Raw genomic sequence first — 25687 nt, 5'->3', positions numbered from 1 at the left:
AAAAACTAAAGGCCCATGCGGCCCCCTAGAAATTTGCCTGCTACATCTTATCACTGCTTGGGAACAAATATAGATGTAAACAGCTGTTCCCGTTCATGAAATCAATCAGTTCTCAACAAACCAGATTTTTCAGAAATAAACAATAACAGCAAATAATAAACAGGCCCACAGCCACAGATAGGTTACTGTAACCAATGACATTAAACAACATGATGCGCAACTCCGGCATTTTTGTCCGAAGATCGTATTCGATAGCACGCTCCAATGCACATACTTAACGAGACGAAAACGAGCGGATGTGTGCTGCTTTCAAGGCGTAGCACGAATGGTGTTCGTGCCTGCTTTGACAGTTGTTGTCGATTTTAATGATATTTTTGAAAGTTGGGGTAAAAAGAAATCGGTAAAAGGTATGGTGAATACTATTGTTGTATATCACACCCGGGCATCGCACTGTTAAGTACATGTGGGAAAGCCAGCCTTTGTCAAATACTACGAAGTTATTAATTCAGTACGGCACGTAGTTGCCCATTTGCCGAAATTACATATTTACTTACCCCTTATGGTTTCAAATAGTTCATGCACCTCCAGTTAGATTTTTTTAATCAGTGAGGATATATACTCATTGTTGATTGCTGCTCATTGTAACATACTATTACGCATTCACTTTTATTTGCGTATTGAATCAAAGTGTTAACAAGTTCACCTAACATTTCACTCATACCGGTCTATATTGTATAGTCTGATTTCTCAAGTATTTGGAGCCACGAATGCTTGTAATTTTATGACTAAACCCTTTTATTAGTTGGTTTATATACCAAATTCAGTAAAATATTTTTTAAATAAAACATGAGATATTGGATTTATTAGCTTTTCCATTCTGAATCATATAGACTGCTTTATTTATTCTTAACGAAAATTAATAAATCTCCTCTCTTTCTTCAGATGTGAAAGTTGTGGACAAACCTGTCTAAGCATTGTGAGACTCTTGCAGCACAAGAGGCAATAGCAGAAATAGTAAGTATATCAATCAAGAAATTAAGCCGACATAAAGCAAAACTTTCAACTATTCGTCTAATCTCAATTTCCTATTATTTATTCACAGGACAACTATAGCAGACGGGGAGATATCAGAAGTCTGGCGACATATCAGTGACAGTTTGATTCCAAGAAATATAATGCAATTGAAAATAGAAAATTGCAATAGAAAAACAACCTATGGAGGCATGCAAAGACATTTGACCCTCCGGTAGAGTTGTGTATGGCCCCCACATCCTGCAGGGCTTGAGGAAAATAACTAAAAATTCCAAAGCGTAAGATTGCATAAGCGGTCTTATTTGTAAAAAGGCACAAAACACGCCAGACATACTTAAAACAGCTTTGGAAATGAGGATTACGGGTACCTCAATGCACCTGTGTTATATTTGGTTCATCAACTTTTGGTAGTACTATAGAAGAAATTCCGGAAGGGGTATAATCATCATTCATGATAAAATACTATCATATATTTTTTGAACAACTTCAATCTAGACCAGGGATCTCAAACTCGCGGCCCCAGAGAACTTCCAGTGCGGCCCTCGAACGCTTAACAATAATTGTAATAGTATTTTTGAAGTTTTTTTTTTTTTATCTAAATGTAATAGATTTTTCAAACCTTCTAAAGTGAAATTGATTATTCACACAGAAAACAATTTACTGAAAGTAGTTTTGGAATATTAATTTTTTTGTCCACATCTTGACCCAATTAAGAATACACATCAAGCTAGCAAAAGAATACTTGAATAAAACACTTGAGTAATTAAATTAAACGCAAAGTACATGAAGAAGGTGGCATTTTCGAAGAAACTGGGAGTTGTAACATTTCTGCTCTTCACAAAATTCTGAAGCACATTGTTTAATTTGTCATATTTCCGTCAATACAATCAAAAAACACAATAAGCTCAGCAGTCAATATGACAAATTCGAAGACCAACTTCGAACAGAAAATTTCCATGTGTTTGTATATTAATATAATTATACAACGACTTAGTTACTAAAAATCAATATCAATAATAATTCAAGCAATCCTATGCCACGCAATGTAGTGCGAAATGTCTTGTCGAAAAAATCTGTCATTTGTTTTTTTTACTGATCTATACATGAAATGATAAAAGTAACTTTTTTGCGTTACTGGAATTAATTAAACATTCGTAAAGATCCAGATAAACCCATGATCATGTGGCCTCGTTAGTTAGAGTTGGTACTATAAAATCATTTCAGACTGGCCTTAGTATGCTGGTGACACAAAAAAGATGCCAAACGCCAGGACAAATGTAATTATTAAAACATTGAGTTTATACTGTAGTATTTTTGTTAATTTTAGGTTCATAAATTTAGATTAAGTTATTTTTAGTGTATGTATTATTCTTTCCTTATTCAAAGCTTGTTCAAAAATGATTTTGATGGTTGTACATAGAATTTTACGATTTTTTATAATAAATACTGTAACTTGCAAATGTTGCAATAATAGTGGAATGCAAATATTAATATGTAATTGCATTTGAAATTGAAGAAAATAATAAAACTTAATCCAACTGTTTAGTTGCATCACAATATATGTCACAAACTAAAACTATCTTAAAAATATCTTTTAAGTATACATTATCAAAAACTGTTTGCGGCTCTTTTTACAATTTTCAAAATGCAATGCGGCTCTCGAAAACCCATGAGTTTGACACCACTGATCTATTCTAGACGATTCAAGCATTGCTTTGGGAAATTATATCACTTCAATTAAATTGAAATAATCTCGCTATATTAAATACAAAATCGTTGGTATCATAAAGGTAAACCAATTCAGCCACTCGAAATATATTGGCCTTCACAAAGCAATGGAGGCAAAATTGAGAGTTCATGAGCTATGAACATTTGTTCTTTTCTTTGTCTTGAACTTTCCATACTCCACAGCCCCTATTAATTTTTTTTAATTTTAATTACCATGTGATGGTCATACATATCTTTAACTTGTATTCTCTGTCATGATGTATTATCTCAATGTGCCAAACTATTAATTAGTGTGCATATTTTGCTTCCAGATGACATAAATGTATTGTCATGTTTAATACCTCAGCTTGGAGTATTGACAAGAAAAAGGTGCCAGTAAATTAGGTAAAAAAATTTTCAACTCATTGTTATAATCAGAATTCACAATCAATAGGAATTATAAACAGCCAACAATCAGTGAGAATTATATGCGAAATCCCTCAGAATAAATTTGTCTAAAATCGGAGGAAGGCAAAAAATATAGGTAGTTTCCATCCACACAAGCATTTCAAGAAGACTTGCTCGAGCCAAACTAAATGAGCATCGTCAGGTGATCGGTAAGGCTGCAAGTTGAATTCAGCCCTGCAACCTCCTGCATAGAAGATAATATTAATTAGTGGGCTATGAGCTAAATTCCTAAATTTAAACAAACCTATCTACGATGCATTATGTACCAGCAATGTTACCTACGATTAACTGAATATGTAATATGTCTAATAAATTCACCTACAAAAGCAAGTTCGATAGGTGCAAACTTTGTGTTATGGAATTGTATCGCAGCACAGTTTTGTATGACACCCTCTTTAAATGAAATTTCAATGATTAAGCGCAAACATTAAAATTACTAACTTTGAACTTTGTCATTATCTGCAAAATGTTCCACTTTCCGCTATCGCGTTTGTAATCTTCTCTGATAAAAAAAACGTTTATGATGTCCAGAATTGCTCTTTACAGCTTGCCTGTTATTCCAGCTTTCCAAGTAAGCAAAACTTCTTAGATATAGAGATTATTTTGTTTCGTTACAGGCGCAAAAAGGCAGGTACTACATGTAAAAAAGACGCCGAGTAGCAAAAGCGAGCGGAAAACGGACGCGAAAGGCGACGAGAAATATGTGCATTGGAGCGTATCATGAAATACAATGTTTTGCCTGTAGTCTTATGGAGTGACGTCAGAGTTGCCTATCATGTTGTTTAATGTCATTGCTGTAACACACACGATTCATGGCGAATTGATAATCAAATACCGGTATTGTTTTGCCATCAGTGTCTTTATATCAGAGCATCGCGCTCTTGTTTTATCTACCCACGATATCGTTGATAATGGCTAATTGCTGACATATCCAACTGGATAACTTCATGATTTCAGAGTTCAAAGTGTTGATTCTTTAATATTAGGCAAGAGACAAAAACATAATACAAGCTCATTAATCTCCAAAAAATGTAGATCAGAAAAGGCATCAACGCAAAACACCTAAAAATCTTACACTGAGCACCGTTTGTATATGCACGAGATAGGTTGTAATAATTCCAGTAGCAATCGATGGATTAAAATTCCACTAAATGCCGAGCAAATGACAAAGGCATTAACGAACTATCAATATATTATAAAGGTGTTTGGCCTTGGTCAGTTGGTTCCAACCTTTTATGTTCAATTCCTCACTTTGCCTTTGATGGAATTCTTTCATTCCGCAGCATGCATAAACTGTATACTTTGCTTGTGTTATGCGTAAATACCGTTAAGGATTACAGTAATAATAAAAACTGAAGAATATCAGTAACACTACAACGAATACAAAGCAAAAATCATCCCCAAAAGAGTTCCGGTTGGGAAACGTTGGACTAAGCATTCTATTGACAAACAATCACTACTCGTCTGCTACCAAACACATTCTAATAACAAGATAAGAAAAACAGAGATGACAATTTGGCAATTCTACTAGTACGTTGGAACAAATCGATCACAGATTATGTAAACAATAAAATCATCAGATATTGTCTAAAGAAAAAAAAAATGGGAATAAATGTGCATTACGACTTCGCTCAAAGCGAGCTCGTAACACACCCCATTCAATATTCGGAATAATATTGCACATGATCTCTTCAATAGTTCATAGAGTTGGGGTTTTGGAATAAATAAGAAAAACACTTGATAAATGAGCATGGCAATAGTGCTGAAGTTGTGATACTGACGGTTATTTTCAGAGTTGATCAATAAAATAATCATATATGGCCGTGAAAATCTAGAGGAAAAAATGTGCTATATGACGTAGCTATTAGCGATCTAGTAACACACACCATGAGAAACTCATTATTCAATACTCTGAATAATATTGCACATGGTCCTTTCAATCAAAAGTTCATAAGGTTGGGCTTCTGGAATATACAAAAAGTACACTTGGTAAATGAGCATTGCAATAATGCTAAAGTGGTGATACTGACGGTTACTTTTGAATTTAACGTCAACCATTTGCCAATATATCGTTTTTTGTTCAGATAGCTGGCCATACCTACATTTTGGTATGCAGATCTTTGCACCCCAAACATTTGGCCATAACCTCTCTTTAAGGTATTTTTGCTGGTTAATCGGTTGCTGACAATCTAAAAAGCAAACCGACTAAACTTATGATATTCATTCAATAAAGATTGTATTATCAACAAATTGAAGTTGTATGAAGATATTCAGTTCTCTATGATACAAATTGGGTTATTTTCAATTTCAAATCGTTCAAAATGTATCTTCCTCCACATACATCAAAATGTCTGAATGAACTCTTTGTGTTAAACTAATTATTTTAAATATGTGGCCCAAATTCGACAATACCGTCATGGAAAATCATTAAAGTCACTATTGGTCATTATGAATCAAAATCTTCACTATTGACTATCCATTCATAAATTTGGCATAATCAGAATGTCAAATTAAAAGAGCATAAATGTAGATGTAAGCAATTTAGGATTAATCATATTGTAAAAGAAAGTTTATGTGGATGAGGACCCTCGTAAAGATGTTCAACTTACAGTCGATCTTCGATTTCTTCACTGGAAACCGGTTCCTCTTCTGTATCTTGTCTTGATTTACAACATAAATCATAGATGCCATGACTCAAGTATGTGATGGCAATGACACCGAAGTAACCACTGTATATAAGATTTAATTGAGAAAAAACTTGAATGCATATAAATAAATTGTTACTCCCGAAGAAGAAGTTAGGGTTAGACCAGGGATGACCAAGGCTTTCAGAACGGGGGCCAAAAATTTTGCCCATCTAGACTGGCGGGCCATGTAAGTATGAAGTTAAAGTTACATTTTATGGACAATATTTATGATGTTACAAATGCAAAGGAAAACGATGAGCCCCATGCCAAAACTCAATTTGATCACAATCCCAACAAATTCCTTAATCTATTTTTTGCTAAAACAGCAAAATTTGGTTTTAGTTTGGTTCTGACAGCATCAGGCGGGCCAGATTGAATTACCCAATGGGCCGGATTTGGCCCGCAGTTTGCCCATGTCTGGGTTAGGGCATAATTTCATTTCGATTTTCCTCATTTTAGCTTTATTACGAGTTCGGGGACTGTCTGTGTTAGCCAAGTAAATATCCCCCTGCCCATAGGTTTCAGTTCCTTTACACAACTTGATGTAAAATGGGCGAACAAATATTGAATAAGATTGTCATAAAGCTTACATTAAAATTCATCTAAACAGCACCTCGACTATTTTACATGAAACGAGCCATAAAAACTTCATTTTATATATGAAGAAAACTGGCTCACATTATTACTTCATCCAAATAAATTATCAGCCAACTAAACATTCTGTTATATTGATGTCTATGTATACAGTATATTATAAAGATATATGAAAGTTCAACAACAAAACTTACCTATAAATAACAAATTGAGTTTTGGCATCCAGTCCCAATACAGCATCGTCAACAATTATCAAGGTCAACAATGAGTTTAACACGACTGCAAAAAATGTATTCATTCCGAATACCAAGGCGAAGCGTTCAGTGGATAATCCGACAGCAATTTGAAATCTAAAGTAATTTAAAAAATCGGTAACTTAATATTATGGAAGAGATATTCTGGAAGACAACGGCTATCTGAACCTCTAAAATTTGAAGGACTCAGATTTTGAAATAAAAAATATTCGTGTATAAATCACCGCCATTACGCTTTTGTAAAAGGTATACGTCAGCCAATGGGATCAAGGTCTTTTTAGAGCTGATGTCATTTAATTGCGTCTGAAACTTTCATGAAATGGTAAAATTCAACCAAATCTAAGATATAAATTTTTTTAGTGGATAGTACATTTATCGAACCGGATAATTTTAATGAATGTGGGATATTCGGGTTTCATATACAGTCGGAAGGAAGCCAGTGCACTCAGGGTCGACACTTACTTCCGCTGGAAATTACTGTGAAGCCAAAGAGGTCGTTGACGGCGCAACGATTTTTTACTTTGAAAGCGCAACGAATTTTCACTTTGCTTATCACATTATAATTGTTGATGTTTTTCGTCAGCGTTTCGTCATTACTTTGCAGGCATTTGATTATTATCGCCCCGCAGATCACGACTATCAATAATTCTTTCGCCGTAGCGAACATCGGAATAGCATTTTTTCATTTCTTGCAAAACTGTGCCGTTTAATCAGACAAACGCGCTCAAGTTCCTAAGAAATCATCGACAACAGGACTTTTCATGAATAATTAAAGTATTCGTACTTTTGACAATAATTATGCGGGGATAATTTTATCCAAATTGATTGTTTTGGTAAGCTTGATGTGGTCATCAAATACGAGTGAATACTAAAACCGAATAAGGTCTTACAAGTATTATCACCGTGACTTTTGTTTCACGATTCCGCGACAGATAAAAAAAATTGGATATCGTGAATCATCAAAATTCAACAATTAAATTTCTGGAAGATACGTCACAATTACCGATGTTGAAATAAATATTTATGCACACGTTGTTTTCAACTAGTCACGTCACTGCGATCAGGTTTCGAACAATAGTATTTTTTTTACATGAACGCCGAAAAAAAATCTAATTTCATCTCGAATTGAAGAACATTTTCTTTTTTGATCATATCCCGCTTTAGAGATATGAAAGAATATTTACAAATGTTAATTTCTAATTATACTGCTAATTTATTTCCATTTCAGACACAAGTACTGCTATGATTTTCCATAACCAGCAGTCAAGAGCCAACATAAAACAAATTATTTTGAGGTAACACACACACCAGCACGGCCACAGGTTGTGCACCCCTGCCCGAGAGTCATAATCTGCGCCAGATAAATTGAGTGATGCAGATTCGCAGGATAGTACAAAATTCATTGTCAATCCAGTACATGCTACTATTCGAATAGATTATTCGACCCTTCAATATAATGCTAATTTTCCCGAAATTTGAGTAGAAAAAAATAACGGAAAGTGAAAATTTAAAATAATCTTCCATAAGTAAATCACCAATCACCATTCAAGTGTATTTCGGCAAACTGGTATTTGACGTATCTTGTGGTAATGCAACTAGAATTGACTTTTCAATATATATATATGAATATGAATGAACAGAATTGAATTTCTAATGAGCAAGCACATTAATTCTATGAGCAATTGATCTTTAACACAATTGTATAAGTATGTCAAGTAAGCAAAAAGGATGACATCAGCAGAAAAAACAATAGAACTTGACAATTGATTGCCTCATCATTTGTTGATCACACAAACTGTTTAAGAAGTAAATAAGAACAATTATAAAAGTAATCTTGTGCGACTCACTAAGCTCAAAACTAGAATTCGGTTGGAAACCGAAGACTTATCGATCGAAGGTTAGGGGATCCCCCAAAACAGTGGTCTTACTCCATAGTGACACCGTGCGTCCCATCACTAATTAATTAATAACTCGCTAATTATACGACATAATCCATCCAAATCGATAGGCTTCTGATCCGAGCTAAGATGAATGCACATGAAAAATTTGGAGCAGATTGAACCTCGCTTTCGTGAGATATCGCGTGCATCTAACACACAGACAGACAGACAGACAAATACCTATCAACCAGTGTTCACTATTAGCGCACTTTTTTGCGAAAATTGCGAAGCACTTTCGCAACTTTTTTTAGGGACTGCGAAATAGCACTTTTTTCCGATTTTGAAGAGAAATAGCACTTTTTTCCGATTTTGAATGGAATAAAAATTCAAAGTTAACAAATATTTTCGAGTATTAAAGTGACAAATAAGTAACATGCTAGTACTTTTGTAACTCAATTCTGCATATCATAACGATATTTACCGGAATTCTAACCTATGAGATGCAGACATAGGAGATAAAGCTTTTGCATTAAGGGCAAAATTCTTGTTTATAATATGATTATTATACAAGCACACCGATTCCGCTTCTCCCGCAAAAACGCTCGGCGTCTTTAAAACCAGATGTTGGAATACTACACAGTGCGTTTCTTTCAACGAGAGTGGTCATGTGACTATCAATGATATCGTTGAATTCAAAATGACTATAAAAGTGTTAGTAAAGTGTTATAGTCACTTTGGATGTATTGTGACCAAAGTGCACGATTTTCAAATCAGACGAAACTTTTAGCAGCATGTCACAGATTTGCAAAATCACCAAATTCACAAAATACCATTAAGTGCCATTTTATTGTAATCACAATGTTGAAAGCATGTGACATTTTGCGATATTTACACAACTATTTCTCATTGATATGCGAGTACCGGTGGGCAAAATTCAATATTTTATTGATTTGAATATTTTTAACGAATAACAAATATTTTTGGTGGAAACACGTTGGTGGAAACATTAAAAAATCGGCAACAAAGCCTTTTTACTGATTAATTCCGTTGTAATCGCTAATTGTTCTTGTCACCGATCGTTTTGGCGGCGATATCCAGGTTTTGTTAATCTATATTCCCGCCCTCTCTTTTTTACAAATATAAATTCTTGCGGGTCGGCGGACATCGAAGTTTTATATTTCGGGTTTATCCGTTTGTTCACATCGGCAACAGCTGTTGAAGACATTGAGGACTCAAATTAACATTTGCGTTGGCTTTAATATTACCTATCAAGATTTGTAAATTTACAGTCCCAATTTTATGCGAATGGTAATATTATTGTCGATACCGTGATGCTGATATTTATTAAGACGATAATTAACTTTCTCATGTTTTTCTATGGTGATAAACTTCACAAATCTGAAATTGTGCCAATCCTGAATGTTGATTTAAAATAGTGATTGAATAATTCGGCAATAAAGGCATTTCTGCGTGGTCATAAGACGAGATGAGGTTAATGAACAGCACTTCTTTTACAGGATATTTTACGTAAGCGACTTAATGCTAAAAAGATTGGACTCGAGTGCTTTTTTTTCGAGTGCTCGAGTGCCTAATAGAGGTCAGGCGCTAATTGTAACTGATTCCCTCAAGTTTCAACATGTTTTCAACAAAACAATACCCCGGCGATAATTATAGCTAAAATGTTACCGAGCAATTCACAATTTTATTTATGGAATTTGAAAATTCACCAGTTTCTTGACGATATTGATAATGTCACGCCCTAATTATTAGTGCAAAAAATACTCCCCTTCTTCCGCGGCGGTTTGACGGGTTCTTTGTTCCAATCTTCAGAAATTTCTGACACGGGGATATAGAATACTGAATCCGGAGGGTTCAATCCCTGTCGACTTACTGGTGATTTTCCGTTTTGGAATGCGTGGAACATTCTCTATTTTAAATTAAATGACGTTTCGCGAACTAGAGTTCTCCCCGAAAATGATGTGTACCAGACGTTAGTTAGACGATAGATAAAACATTAGATAAATATATTTCATGACGCCCCGTTTTCGAAAATACAAAATTATATCCCAAAAAATGCGTTTTGATACATTTGGATTGAAACATTATTTACGGTTAATTCAGATCATATTTTATTCTTCATGACACCCGGTATCCGAAAATACAGTTGTATTGCGAAAAATGTGTTTTGTTACATTTAAAATAAAACATTTTTGCGATTAATTTAGATCATATTTTACTTTTCAGGACACCCGTTTTCGAAAATACAAGGTTATATCGCAAAATGTGTTTTGTTACATTTAAAATAAAACTTTTTTGCGATTAATTTAGATCAAATTTTACCTTTCACGGCAATCCGTTTCCGAAATTACAAAGTTATATCACAAAAAAAAATGCGTTTTGTTACATTTATTTTGCATTCCCGATAAAATACATATTTTCCCTAATTAAAGTCGTCGATGTATCTGTTCCTGTCGGTCAAGCTTGACATACGTTTGGACGAGTGTGGGGCGGTTTTTTGGTCGACGATAAATTAAAAAGTTGCCACACGTTATTTGTATGACGATAATAACTGAAAAATTAGATTTTATAATGGAAGTGAATTTGTCTCAAGATGGTATTTTACGATTCTTGCCCACAGAAAATAAACACGCTGACAGGCTTGGTTATAATTGATATTCGTTTAATTTATTTTACACTATTAATAAACCCGCCACACCAAGTGCGGCCATATAAATTGCAGTCGCATCGGTATAATTATAATTTTCAACAGAACAATACCCCGACGGTCATTGAAGCTGAATTCGTAACCGAGTAATTCACAATTTTATTTACGGAATTTGCAATTTCAAGATCTCACTTGACGATTTTGATGATGTCATGCCCTAATTATTACTGCTTAAATGCCTCAAAATACAACAAATGTAATCATTTTTGACGATAACAGGCGCAACAATTCGTAAACGAGCCGTTATAACGAAATTCGCGATTGATTTTACCTCTCTCTTGTTTACAATTTTAACATCCCGCCGGCCATGTATGGTCGAATAAAATGTTCACATATTCGAAACATGACTTGGCCAAGGATGGAAGGGATCACTAAAGAGCTAATAGAAAGTACATACGCGAGGGTATGATAATAATATCGAGAATATTTGTGAGCATATCACGGAAATATTTTGCACACGGCTGTTTGTTGGCAGAACAACGATACGCTTAAGTTAATTGATCGAATACAGGGAAGTATTTATTTATCATCTCACATGCGAACATCGAAGTTTGGGCGGAATTGTACGATCATGTTGTCTTTCTTAAATAATAACCTCTTCAATAAATGTTCATTTTACTTTTGCGTCTTTATTATATGTCCGGGTTTTCATTAATTTTAAATTCGAAATTGTCCGAAATACTCCAACAGGTGTATAAGTACAATAATAATAGTACTTACCAAAGTACTTACCAGGGAAGTTTAATACACACGATGTGTTAATGGCGTCGTAACTCCCGTTTTTTAATTTGATTGTTTTACATTCTGCTTAAAATACAATGTCGTTTTGCAGTCGTCTAACGTAAATCTCGGGACCAAATCTTTTTTGTTTTGTATGGCATCGTCTTGGCGACGAATTTATTGCCGACTGAATTTTAATTGTGTTTTAGGATAAGTTATTTTCTGTTTGTTGATTTCTAAACTTTACAAACGTGGGTAGCAATTACTATTAATGTGAGATTTGTGCATATGAACGATTGAATATCGCGACTGGCTGTCCGATATCTGAGAATGAGTATATAAGCGTTCATGTGGTCGAATAAAAATTAGTTATCAAATGGATTGGTCTTTCGAGACACTCTCAAAATTATTTGGGATCCATTATCATATCATTCGTTTATTTTTTATATTCATGTTTTTTTCAAGAATCACCCTCGTTATATTTCGTGTACCTTCGCAAAAGAAAACTCTTTGTCATCGTTCCTATTAGTGTAATTGAAATATATGGAAACCTCGCAAGTGGCGTTGTGATGCGAATATTTGATACTAGGTCAGCAGCATTACAAAGAGTGCTATTTATGAATGCTGAAAGTGCATGGCATTACCAAACATTTTGCCAATATATGATGCTTTCTGCCTGATTTAAACTAACTCGCACGCAAACCAAGGCATGTCGACATTTAAAAATTACTTGTCTTTGGGTAAGCTCTGAAATAGTATAATATAAATGTAAATGAGAAATTAGGTCACGCTAGCTCATGAAAGGGAGGATTTTCAAAGTGATCTTTTGTAATATTTCGGAGAAAAAAGTTTGAAAGGAAAGTAGGTCAACCTATCTCCTAAAACAGGGGAGTATCCTGCGTAATATTTGGGAGGGAACGTAGGTTAACCTATCTTTTAAAACAGCGGGTAGCGACTTTCAAAGTGGTTCAAAATCACAAATTAATAATTATCAGATTAGGTTTAGGGATAAAGAAAAGTTGAATTTCCAGCGCACCTAACCCTAATTAGTTGATTGCTATTTAAATTTTTTTTTCGGGGATTTGTGCAAATGATCCACCCTGTAACTAATATGGTTTCCAGCCTACGTCGTTGTCTGTTAGATGGAAGGAGTAACAAATGTGAAAGCCTTTGCTGTTCACGCGAGTAAGAAACTGACACCATGATACATTGCATGAAAATTTTGTTCGCGGCAGGTGTTAGCAGATGTCCTTTTGTTGCCGATGAATTCGCTTGTTTTAATTAAACATGAATTCGCTTAAAGGGAACTCGGTTAACGGAAAGGCTTCTCTTTAATTCATAATATTAACCGGAGGAGCGCATTTTCGAGTATCTATGCCATTTTAAATGGGTTATATGAAAGGCTAGAGCACCTAACTTGTTAAAATCGGCAAAAGCACTTTCGCACTTTTTTTTTCGACTGCGAAGCACTTTCGCACTCATAATTCGCTTAGAGTTAACACTGCTATCAACATACTTACCGATCAAGATCGATAAGTACCGGTAATAACAGGAAATGAGTAAATACCATGAATGAACTAACAGCACCTAAATTAGTTCACTCTTTGAACTAAAAAAGATATTGTAGTAAATGATTGAATATGAATAAAACATACACTGAATCATTCATACTTACTGAGAAATAGTGATGACAAAGTTGTAGAGTCCGATGAAAATAATATATGCAACATAGCAAATCCATATATCAGTTGTCATGTACATGATAAGGAGAAGACCAGACTTGATAACGGAACCCCACCCCAAGAACATCTCTCCCCATTTTTTCCAGTCAACCCTCATATAACCAACAGAAAAAGCAGCTCCAGCACCTGAAAAATATGATAATGTTAAAAATAGCGAAATGATAACAATGCCACATGCACTGAAATAATTTGCGAACCCCATAGTATATATACAATACAATCCCATAGTAATTTGCATGACAATTCTCTAAATTTACCCACCAAAATTTGACATAAATCTTATTCACTAAAAAGATACCTTGTGGGTAATCTGACAAAACTATGTCAATAATTGTTCTAGATCTCACAGTTATATCATATAGAACAGGTGTGGCCAACACATCATTCGCGATCTACGGGTTGACTGCATCTAATGCTGGATGTATTTATTAACATACCCCCAAAATTTGCCTTGAATCAGTTTCATGCAGTGCCTGTTGTGTGTTTAAAAACAGAAAAAATACGATACATGCGCAAGATATGATATACACATACAGTATTTGAGTCTGGGAAAGTCCAATAGAGCATAGCATTACGACAAGTTTTGCTGCTGCCAAGGTTAACAAATGAACGTGAAGGATTACTGCATGGATTAATGTTTTTAATTCTGATCATTTTTCTCATCATCCCAGTAGGGGGGGGGGGGCTATTTGAGTAGTTTTTGACATTTGAACCGATGTAAAATCTGAGTGAAATCGATTCTCCGTGAAATTATGGTTTCATTGTAACATTCTGACCCTGTACTTCCTTGCATAACAGTTTGAGTCTTATTCAATGTATTCAAGTCACCTTAAAATGCAATTTTTTTTTGGAAGTCAGTATACTCAATTTACCTCATTTTTCGAGGATAATTGAGTATACTGACATCTACCAGTTAAATCAAATCTAAGAAAGCCCTAGAACCAAATCAAAGACCTTCATGAGAAACTTGGGTACATATAGTTTATTTTAAAAAATAGTAATTACAAAAACCTTGGAACATAATTATCTGACATCACTTTAAACTTGGTATGATAGATCGCGATTATGGTTTCCATAAACTTTTTACCACAAATAGGCTTTTAGTTTAAATACGAGTTCACTATGGACTAGAAATGGGTGGTTTGACTTGGCCAACAACTTCCTTGATAGAGATACTTTTTATGTTCCTATTTTGGGTTAAATCTAACACAAAATCTTTGAGCTCTTTCATACATTGGTATCATACAAAGTTCATTTTATATACATTGGTGAGGACAACTTGGCCAGGGAATTCCCTTTCCCCGTATTTCAACCAGCCAGTCAAGGTCTTGATTTCATTAATGTCAGAATATGCTACTTATAGTTAGTCCTCTGTTATAATCAGCTGTACAATGTGAGAATTCTGTTTCATATTCTGTCTCATCGTCAATAAAGCCCAATCTAATTCTGACTCTGTTACTGCTTTTCTGAACTAATATTATGATCTTTCTCTTTGCTGCTTTTCTTTTTTCTACCAATCATATCCGTTTAAGTCTATCCTATCAGTATAATGGTATATACTTTCAACTGACATTATATAGTTTTCGCCTGAATTCTTTATCTGGGGCGGCTGTTTTTTTATTATTACTACATGTTTTCGGAGATGACAGTGAGTGTGATTACGTCAACTTAAAGCCTTTGTAAATGCACTAAGCTTACTGGTGGAGTAGGACTCTGTGCTTGGCTTGTCCACAGCTTTCTTTTACTATTTTTTTTTAGTTACAAGAAAAGAACTGCTTTTTTCAAAATCCTACGATTGCCCATTGTGGATTTACACTCATATTCATGAAAAATAGAAGCCTATATTGAAAGATTGACATGATAAAGGCTACAAAAAAGTGTTAGGGCTCAAAATAGTCACACAGAACCTCATAATCCTGTGTTATTACAGTGGGAGAGGCCATTTATGCATATACCCAATTTACCCCACGGTAAATTTCCGACAGACTCAATTTACCTCGATTTTTTCAAACATCAATGAAACAAAAAGTCAATGAGTTACACAAAAATTATCTACTGGGGCAAAGAGAGACTTTACTAAGGTACTAAAAGGCATCACAAAAAGTTTAAAATATACTATCAGAAAAGTGTCACGTGAAAGTTTCCAAAACAATTTTTTTCGTGAACAAAAAAAATTACACATACAAACATCTAAAACAATTTTATCATTAGTAGGCAAGTGAGTTATACGCAATGAAATGGAAGCATAGGATATGAACTATTGTTGCTACAAAGTACAAACCATTCACTCAACATACAAAAAAGTTAGCGAGGTTTTTATACCTTGTACTCAATTAACCCCATATGCTCAATATACCCCCCCCCCCCCCTATGCGTTTAAATTATACAAGTTTAAACATGCAAGTGAATATGATAGTTTTCTATTTCTTTCAATTAAATGTACCTGTGCTTTCATGCTTATCACTATTGTAAAAATGATAAATGGAAAAACAGCAATAAACTTTGATTAATGTAGTGTTACATTTTTCCTACACCTTTATTTATACCTTCTGCCTCAATAATCTCCTTTTGCCCAATTTTTTAGTTGTATACATTTTATCAGACTGTTCTGTAGGTCACACCATAGACAATGTTTTTCAAATCTGAGGAACAACAGCTGTAGTTTTGCTATTTTGGCAGAAGGAAATCAAAACTAATTGTTATTCAGTGAATAATATGTACGTTCGTAATCTTGAATAGAAATCTTAGACCCACAAAATTTTAACGAACCCAAAATCTGAGCAGCAGCCTCTACTGCACCATTGTATACTTCAGATTCATGTCCTTGACTTGGCGAGATTAACTCCCACAAATTTTGAATGTAATTAACCACGAGAATCCAACCACAAGTTGATAAAGCCCACCATACAGACCAACGTAAGAGTTGAGGTGAGGAGTAACAATGTTTGAGGTCTTCAAGAAGTAGATACGTTACAGATTTCCAACGAGAACATCCTGAAGGTGCTGACGATAACTCCTGGACATCAGCTTCATGTTCAACAAAATCAGGCTAAAAGTTTTCGGTATCAGTAAGCATTCGTTGATTTGATAAGAAACAAAATATTAGGTCATTATCTACACAATAGATGATCAATACTATATTAACATATTTTATTAGTCAAATATAACATTTACCGGTATGCAACCGAAAGGTTTTAAAAAGACATTGAAGTTATAATATAAGGTATATCTCACTTGAGTATTGTCAGTAACTGGCGGTATCACAGTAATGTCACCTTCATCGATTTCGTCCACATTCTCAGCAACACTGGCTTTAACAGGCTCTGCTTTACGATAAAAATACAAACTTCTCTTTGGAAATGGCAGGAACAAAGCTATGATGAATCCAATAGAAACATTCACCAAAGAAATTACATTCAAATAAATATAATCGATATGAGCTACTGAAACTAGGATCTGTGAAAGTGCGGATCCAAGAAAAAGACCTAGTTGAGTTGAACTCCTCACATATGATGTTGCTTTCTGATAATGCTCGGCATCAACAACGCTGTGACAAAATAAAAATTTCTGACAAAAGTTTCCTGAGAATTATTAATTACCGAACATGCAACACACCAGAAGCAGGTAGTGGTCTCTAGCAGCACCAATCTGAGTGGAAATAATGTAAATTAGATATATTTCAAAATTATTATTGTAGAAGATTGTGGATATATAATATTTTCTTACCCAACATTTGGTCTGTTTTGCAACAGGTTTGACCATTTACTAGAATATTGTGATATTTTACATATCAGCATAAATAACTGTCACTACTAATTGCTGGGCTTCATCCCAGGTCAAAAAGTAGCATTCGAAGCAAGCATTTCCAAGATATGACATTACAAAGCAGTTGCCAACCTGTATATGTATGAATAATAGCCTATTTCACAAGCAGTTGCGAGACCATAGAACACCTGCATAAGTTGCATGAGAGGAACTCCTCCAGAGAAAACAAGTAATAGCCAGCATCCTATGTATCTGTAAAAATTGCAAATAATTTTCATTAATATCCACTCAATTATGAGAAAAACATCAGTTTATCCAAGGCTGAGGAGCCAGTCATTGTTTTTTTTTTGTATAATAACTAACATCAGCCCAAATGTAGTTTCATGGTAGCGGAACTCAAAATCATGGCATAAGGGTTCAAATATTTAGTAAAAGTGAACTTTAATATTACTAGAATTTGAATATGGGAAATAGTTATAAGCCATAATGAATATATTTTATTTATATTTTCATTAGAAAACTATGTGAAAAAATAAATAATGATTCGGAGGGTCCCGCCAAAAGAAGACCAAATAATATTGCAATTTACAATGCATACAAAATAAAATAACAACTACGTCCGAGACGACCAGAATTATCAAATACATTTTAAGTTTAGAATATATTATAATAAAGTGAATTGGTTGCCGCCTTGTGCTTGCATCTATCCTGAAGGTTTCACACATTTCAATGATTCACATGAATTCCAAACCATGATAAAGTATACCTAAGATAAGCATAGTGCTTGTGAATGAGAGCAAATAGATTTTTATAATATTATGTTCTTGAGTCAAGATAGCAGCAGCATCTGAAATCACATGCCAGGACAGCACATATAAATTATATTATCTTAGGAATATTTTTTTATGTTTTATTAAAAAAATTGCCATTCTTTCCAGGACGGCAAAAATAGGTTTTATACTACCATGTTGAAGATATAGAAAATGAACGAAATAAGAGATACCGTAAGTTTACCTTCACCACATTAATCTGATATCTGTGTTGAGATTAGAAGTTTTAAAAAATATTTCATATTATTCATTTAATTTTTATTTTTTTTGGGTAATGAGTAAAAATTTTATTAGCTATATATTTCAAGATTTAAAATATTCATTTCAATGGCTCAAAATAAGAAAAAGTAGTAATTATTATTAACCTAGAATATTGGTTAGTTAGACATTAGGCAATCAGTATTAACATTTATATTTAGCAAAAAAGAACTTCCCTAGCATGAAGTAAAACTTAAAAAGTTGTCCATAGTCAATTAAATATAGTGAGGCATACCCAACACCCTGTAAAGCAATGATTGGCTTATATCTCAGATAATCCGTCAGAAGAAATATCGGCACAAGAAACACAGTGTAAGAGTAAGACCAAACTGGATAAATCTGATTTACAATTTCCTCTGCTGACAGGTTCTTGTGCGGACCCTGGACAAAAATAAAAAATCAAACTGAAATAAGGAGTTTGGGAAAAGTACCAGTCATACTCCTGATATGAAGAGGAAGAAACACGATTTTGCTACACAGTGTTATCATTTTAATGCCTTGACAGAAGAAATTATGATGCCTGTAAGAATGTCGCAACAAACTAATTAAATTTGGTACGAAAAGAGCCCAGAACCAACTAAATCTGATATAAAACAAAAATTCAATGATGCAAAAAAGACCACTCGGACGATCACAACGAATCCAAACCATCACAAAATTGAATAAAATGAAAATTGAAGCAACATGTTCATCGTACAAGTTGATGATAAATCATAAGAGTGGCCATATGAAAAGATCCACAACTTAAATGTGTTACAAAACAGTTGTGGTTGCAAAAATGTCTTGTATCTGGATCTGGAAGGGCAGTATATATTGAATATCTCTAAAAAGTTTACATTGATTCTATTCCATGTAAATTCATATATGACAAATCACATATAATCAGAACCAAGATACATGTATATTTTATCCAGCATTCATTATTGTCGTAATGACTGAGGATGATTAACCAATCAGCGGGAAATTTGGAATTTAGCAGTGTGGATGCGTTTTGTCAGTTTGAATGCATGAAATAGTCATATAAAAATTAAACCCGAGCATGTATAGTAAATAATCTCGGGGCTCCCGAAGTATGCGAACCAAGATGGCGGACATCGGAATGTAATATGTGTACTAGGTTAGGGTTAGGCCATAATTTAAGGTATAAATACTACGAGAGGCTCTTGGCTAGTCTTCGAACTGATAATAGGACTAAAAAAAGGGAAAATGGGAAAAATATTATCGCCTAACCCTAACCTGTTACCCGTGTTACGTTCCGATGTCCGCCAACTTGGTTCGCATACTTCGGGAGCACCATAATCTCACCATAAGAAATGGAGTTATGTACGGTTCTGATGGTTTGATATACGTGAAAAACCCATAGCTGCACAACAAAATTGTTGGTCCCAGCCAACTGCGTTCATGTCTTGAATGCTCCATAAATCTAAAACACAAGTCTACCCTATATATTTGTATTCTAAAAATTTTATATAACATATATATTTTTACATGGGAATTTGCTCAAGGGCACATACTCTGGAGAAAATAATGTGGTCTCTGAGCAAAGTTGTAGGTAACCATCGAAGTGCACCACCGAATATTAACAGAATTGTGTTAAACATACGGTAACTAACATACAATTGAATATTTTACATCTTGTATTAATTATAAATGTTCAAGTGTTTCCTATTTTAAATGCTGTGTCGACAGATGAATCAATGAATTTATTTTACCTTCCTATGTCATTGACTTGTATGTCTGTTATGTTGTGTCTGTCTCTATTGTCACACACCAATAGAGGTAGACAATACTTGTTGCAATTTCATGAGCTGCAGTTTATTTATGTGCGGTACCGAGTTTAGCGAGCATGAGTGATTTATTTAGTATTTCAAAGGCAAGAAGAGTTGACATTGCCTTTATTCTTTGGGCCTATATTTTTACAAACTTTAAAAAGCATTAAGTACTCGTCACCGATAACAAAACTGAGATTTATTTGATTGAAGGCAGCAATTTTTCTCAGTTTTTTCTCTGATAATTCAGTAATTAGGCGCCGCATGAATAAAAAGTTTGGGAACTGCTGCTTTAAATCATTCAATCTGCGAAATGTAATGTGATGGTCTAAGGATGCGTCGTTGCCAAGCAATCAATCATGTCAATTCCACAATTCTGAATTCCTTCAGTCTCGATTGTATGCAATTATTTTATGTCAGAACAGATATTCCATATTTGCATACTTGAAGATGCCAATAAAAACAGTATCTTAATTGCTTTGGAAAACCATCAAACAGAATCATTAAGCAAATACCAGAATACAGAAATAGCCACTCTTCCACTGAAACTTGCAAAAATGAATATTAAGTAGTCTAAATTACCTATTGCTGTATTCCAGTATTTAGACTGAAAAAAATGGTTCCCTCTTAATTCATATTACAGGAGATTCAAAGCCCGAGTCTGCAAGTGTTCAAATCCGAAAGGATCCTGAAGTACCGTACAGAGGTAGGATTCGGCAATGCTGCAATGTGAAACGATTTTCCCATGTATTTTTTTGGTTATTTGCTTATCGATAACCAGCTTTTGATCGACGGTAACTGAATGCGTCACGTATCGTAGACTACGTTTGAATTTCGCGCGGAGTACAGCGTGCCTGCATCGATACCTGTAACATGTGCAATCATTAACGGTGCCTGTATCAGCCAACACTCAACAACAATCATATTTCAGGTTAAATACTTATTTCTTGACCTCCAGTTAAGCTTTCTTCCTATGACTGTATGACGAGCGATTGTGGAACGAAATTTACAGCGTTACACCATAACATCGACATCTGCATGATGACGACAAGATGAATATAGATGACCTTTGTTTTGTCATTGATGATGCGGGATTACTAAAAGACGAGTGATGATAAGGCAATGGCGAAACAACAATCTTAAGCCCGGTTTATGGTGTATTTATCAACGGCAACCGAAATGCAACTAGGTAAAGCGTATGTGATGATATCCGATAAATTTTTACCTCTGCAAAAGTGGATTGAAGCGATAACAATACAAACATTCATTGGGACAAATATTTGTATTCACACATTTCAATAATAAAACTTAGCTTCTCTCTGACGGCTTTTGAAACTTCAAGGTGATTTATATCGTCAAATTATTGGTGAATCGTGTGGTGTGATCCCTACCAGTTGCGCATGCTTCGTTACGTCAAGTGCGATCTTATATATGTGACTTACGACCCTTATTTTATCTTTTAAATCCGTAGGGGTGGGCAAAATCGAATATTTTTTCGAATCGTATAATTCGAATATTTTTTATACACATCAGGAGGTCCAGAACGTCGGTCGATACTCCCTTTGAAAATTAATAAAGACATTGAAAAATCGGCCACAAAGCGTTTTTTTTACTGGTTAATTTCGTCATAATCGCTGATTGATTTCGTCACCGTGACCGTTATTTTAACCTGATCTGATTTGACGTTTCTAAATTTAGGGAACGGTGTCCGGTACCTTTTTTTGCAAAATAGGGAATTGATATGAACGATTGAAACGCAAAGAAAACAAATAACACCACAACGCAAAGACGATTTTTCAAAATTGTCTGTTAGCGAGCGTTGTAAGTGAATTCTCGCGCAATTCACGATCGGTTCAGAGACGTTCTGTGTCCAAGTGAAGCGGCGCAGATTATGTGGTACCCGATATTCGAATAGTAAAATGCCATTCGAATATGTTAATATTCGATTTGTTATTCGAATATTTTGCCCAGCCCTATAAAATGATGTCTTGTTATATTATTGCTGTATTTTTGACATTGGGGGCGCTGTGACACTGTCGGTCTGTCCTTTTTGGGTGTCCTATTGGCCTGTGCTGTGGTTTGCGGCGTTGTGGTTGTTTTCGGTTGGATTTTTGGTGTTTAGTGTCTGTGGGAGTGCCTCTGGTCTCCGGTTGGTTATCGGGGATGTTTGTTTTTGGTTTTGTGACTGTTGGATTGGGATTTGTTGGATGTTTTTGTGCTGGGCAGTGGGCTGATGTTGTTGTTTGAGTGCAGTGCCATTGCAGTTCATTTGGTGTTGTGTTTTTGGTTTTGTCGTGGAGTTGGCTGTCATCGGTATTGTTCATGTGTTGTTCGCATGTGGAATTTGTTTGTGGTCTTCTGGAATGCCTGTCGTGAGTTGTTTTCGGCCTGTTTTGCAGGTTATGGGTGGCTGGTAAATATGCCGGATTTTGGGGGTCATTGGGCTTCTGTTGAGAGTTGTCTTCAGTTTCAGGGGCCGTTTTTATTTTTAGTGTTTTTATTGTGTATATTGCTTTCTTACATTTTACTGCCTGGTATTTGTTATTTTTATTGTATGCTTTCCGTTTCTTTGGAGTATTTGGTTTTATTAAGATTGATAATTGATAAATAGAACAAAATAGTATAAATTGAAATGAATATTGAGAGGAAACTTGACGTCAGATCATATTGGAAGATATTCTGAACGTGGATAATTATTACATAGACTGCCGGTACGCTACACATACTTATTATTATCTGTACAATTGATGGTTACAGCACAGAGGTGTTGCTACTGCATCATTAAATCATTTAGAGGATGCAATATACACTAAGTTATTCCGTATAGCACATAGCAGGGATGGCAAACCATTGACCCGCGGATGCAAAGTGACCATGAAAACATGCTAACCTTTCAGTGATAAAAGTTGATAACAAGACGGTATGGCAGTATGGATTTCCACCATTGCTTGAGGCCCGCGTCTTTTTACTTCACAAACCGGTAATAAAGAGACGCCATTGTACCGGGACTGCGAGTTCATTTTGAAGTTATAAAGTTATGCTGTGGCTAATTAATAAAACATGTTCACTAAACTTCCTAAGGCTTTCTCAGTTTATAGACGACCGAGATGAAAGACGGCCCTACCGGTAGGGTAGCATTCTCGGAATTTTAATATTCGACTTGGTTGACGAATGGCGAAAATTTATAGGAAAATGGGACTATCGAGATGTAAGACGGTCCTTCCGCAGAGGTTAGCATTCTCGGAATTTTAATATTCGACTTAGTTGACGAGAAAATGTCGAAAATCAACGATCGGCGCGTTTTTCGCTGCTGCCGTGGAAACAAAACATCGATCCGGACTTTCGGTGAAACCATAGTTAACATAATATTCAGTTAACTATGGTGAAACGCACATACCTAGAGTGACAGAATAACCCACGCGTGAAACAAGCCGTTAAGACGCTACAGCTTCGATACAAAGACAGACAGAACGAATGAGAATAAGGGTTTCCCCCAAGAGCGAAGATCCAATAAATTCGACATTGATTCATACAAATAAAATACCAGTGGCGGCGCGTCAATAGGGCCAACCGGGGCAATGCCCCGGTTGTTTTTTCGGTATAATAAAAAATATTCGAAAAATACCTCAATATCGGTTGCACAGACTGTCTACACTGGCCATATTCTCCCGACATGGTTCATTTTTCGCTCGCAAAGCCTTCGCCGAACGTCGACGGGGCGACGCCGATTTTGCCCCGGTTGCTCATTGTATATCGTATTCTCTCTTTTATCTTCCACTCGCCGCGTTTGTTTTCTGTTTCTTTTACTAAATCATCGGGGCTAGCCCCGAAATTATGACGACACAATGCCGACGTTTCTTACAACAACGTGTTGACATATTCACGCATTCCTTCTCGTTCGTTGGTTGCTTGAAGAGTTGATGGTTTCCTCGCCTTCGTTTTTGTCGCTTGTTTCGCTATTTGAATCAGTTAGAGACCTTTAGTCCATTTGCTTTCGATTTTCCACATTCCTTTTGAGGTCCTCACTTCTTTCCGGCTTCGCATTTCTTAGTCTTAGACCTCATAATGAATAAGGTTGATGCACTACTTCGCACTCCGTTTTCGCAGCTGCCGCTGGAACAAAAATTAGAGGTACAACGTCTTGGGCCTTATCAACCAAAAAGTTGTTCACTGGAACAATCCCATGACGGAGGAAAGCGTCGGCGTACATTCTGCGCAGAAACTTAATATAAAAAACACGAATGGTTGTGTTACAGCCAGGACAAAAATGCACTTTTTTGTTTTTATTGCCTACTTTTTGCTACCGCCCGTGACTCACGTTGGTGTAAATTTGGTTTTAGAGATCTTAAACATCTTTCTGAGCGTGCCAGGGATCATCAATCTTCTATGGAGCATCTGGACAATGCGGTAAAATACCGAACATTCGGAAATGTTAATATTGCAGCCAGGGATGGCCAATTCGAATAATGTATTCGAATATCTCGTCATTCGAATATCGGAATTCACGTTCATAAGAATATCGGATATTTGTGTGACGTCGCGCATTTTCAACGCCGCTTTCAAGACGTTTCCGTTGAATGAAAACATTCTCGATAGAAACTTGCGCGTGATTGTTTTCATCACTCATCAGCGTAACGTGTTATTTAGGCCCGTAAACCGCTTCACGATTGTGTTATTTTCTCTGAAACGAAAATTTTCCACAAATTTGTTCCACGATAACGATAACCTTCATCTTATTTTTGTACGCGCAAGGAATTGTGAATCTGGTAAATACGTTCATCGGCGGCGAGTTTTTGAAGATAACGCAACTTTTTGATTGAAAAGCGGCAATTTAAAATACTGAAAATAAACACATATATGATTGGTCGGCGTTTAGAAACATATCGTCACTAATTGAGGGCGGGATTTGCCTGATTATCCATTACTTTAAATTGCCGTCGAATATTTTCGGGTTAACACGATACAGGGTTTGAAACGCGACTTTTTCCCTGGTTGTGAGAATGTTATAATATAATTAATCTAAAGTATATTCATTCAATTTTATTGTGATGAAATAAATTTTACTCTGAGATATTTTACTTTGAGCATTTCGATCGAGCGGAGTCACTGTTAACAAGTACATCTAAATATTTGCCGAATTCGCAAAATACGGATAAAACAATATTTAATCGGACAGTTTATCTCGCGTTTTTATTTTTATGGCCGCGGATTGCAATGGTATATAAGAGTGGTGAGGATTTTATATTGTCGACGCAA

The 25687-nt window shown here is 35.3% G+C and overlaps 1 protein-coding gene and 1 long non-coding RNA gene across 7 annotated transcripts; one reads left to right on the top strand and one right to left on the bottom strand.

Annotated features, from left to right (window-relative positions):
• Positions 1 to 187: 187 nt before the first annotated feature.
• Positions 188 to 2830, top strand: LOC144425742 (uncharacterized). Its single transcript, XR_013477617.1, has 3 exons — positions 188 to 407; positions 943 to 1014; positions 1103 to 2830. It is a non-coding gene; the product is annotated as an uncharacterized LOC144425742 (long non-coding RNA).
• A 1336-nt stretch (positions 2831 to 4166) lies between these two features.
• On the bottom strand, positions 4167 to 21622 carry LOC120346210 (thiamine transporter 2-like). 6 transcript variants are annotated; one of them, XM_078115000.1, is made up of 11 exons: positions 21384 to 21622; positions 21014 to 21297; positions 19968 to 20085; positions 18898 to 19043; positions 17707 to 17826; positions 17044 to 17356; positions 16579 to 16858; positions 13743 to 13935; positions 6683 to 6838; positions 5817 to 5936; positions 4167 to 5396 (listed from the first exon to the last, which is right to left on the bottom strand). In XM_078115000.1, exons 3-11 carry the CDS (start codon positions 20079 to 20081, stop codon positions 5378 to 5380), a joined length of 1461 nt encoding a protein of 486 aa, XP_077971126.1. In that variant the 5' UTR covers positions 20082 to 20085; positions 21014 to 21297; positions 21384 to 21622; the 3' UTR covers positions 4167 to 5377. The 6 variants fall into 6 exon arrangements, with proteins under 6 accessions (XP_077971126.1, XP_039271833.2, XP_039271831.2 ...); XM_039415899.2 differs by having other exon boundaries at positions 21014 to 21622; XM_039415897.2 differs by lacking the exons at positions 21014 to 21297; positions 21384 to 21622 and adding an exon at positions 20375 to 20985.
• Positions 21623 to 25687: the final 4065 nt, after the last annotated feature.

Source organism: Styela clava, chromosome 8 (genome assembly GCF_964204865.1).
Source record: "Styela clava chromosome 8, kaStyClav1.hap1.2, whole genome shotgun sequence".
Lineage (NCBI taxonomy): Eukaryota > Metazoa > Chordata > Ascidiacea > Stolidobranchia > Styelidae > Styela > Styela clava.
This window is presented reverse-complemented; position numbering and strand designations above follow the sequence as displayed.

What these genes read in the sequence shown, in the direction of transcription:
- LOC120346210 (XM_078114998.1), bottom strand. Translation starts at nt 20,138, where the DNA reads ATGTTATATAAAATTTTTAGAATACAAATATATAGGGTAGACTTGTGT. An exon ending in ATTGCTTTACAGGGTGTTGG is followed by an intron (nt 17,827 to 18,897) that starts GTATGCCTCACT and finishes CAATTTTTACAG; the next exon opens with ATACATAGGATGCTGGCTAT. An exon ending in TTTGTCATCACTATTTCTCA is followed by an intron (nt 6,839 to 13,742) that starts GTAAGTATGAAT and finishes AAATTACTTTAG; the next exon opens with ATTTCAAATTGCTGTCGGAT.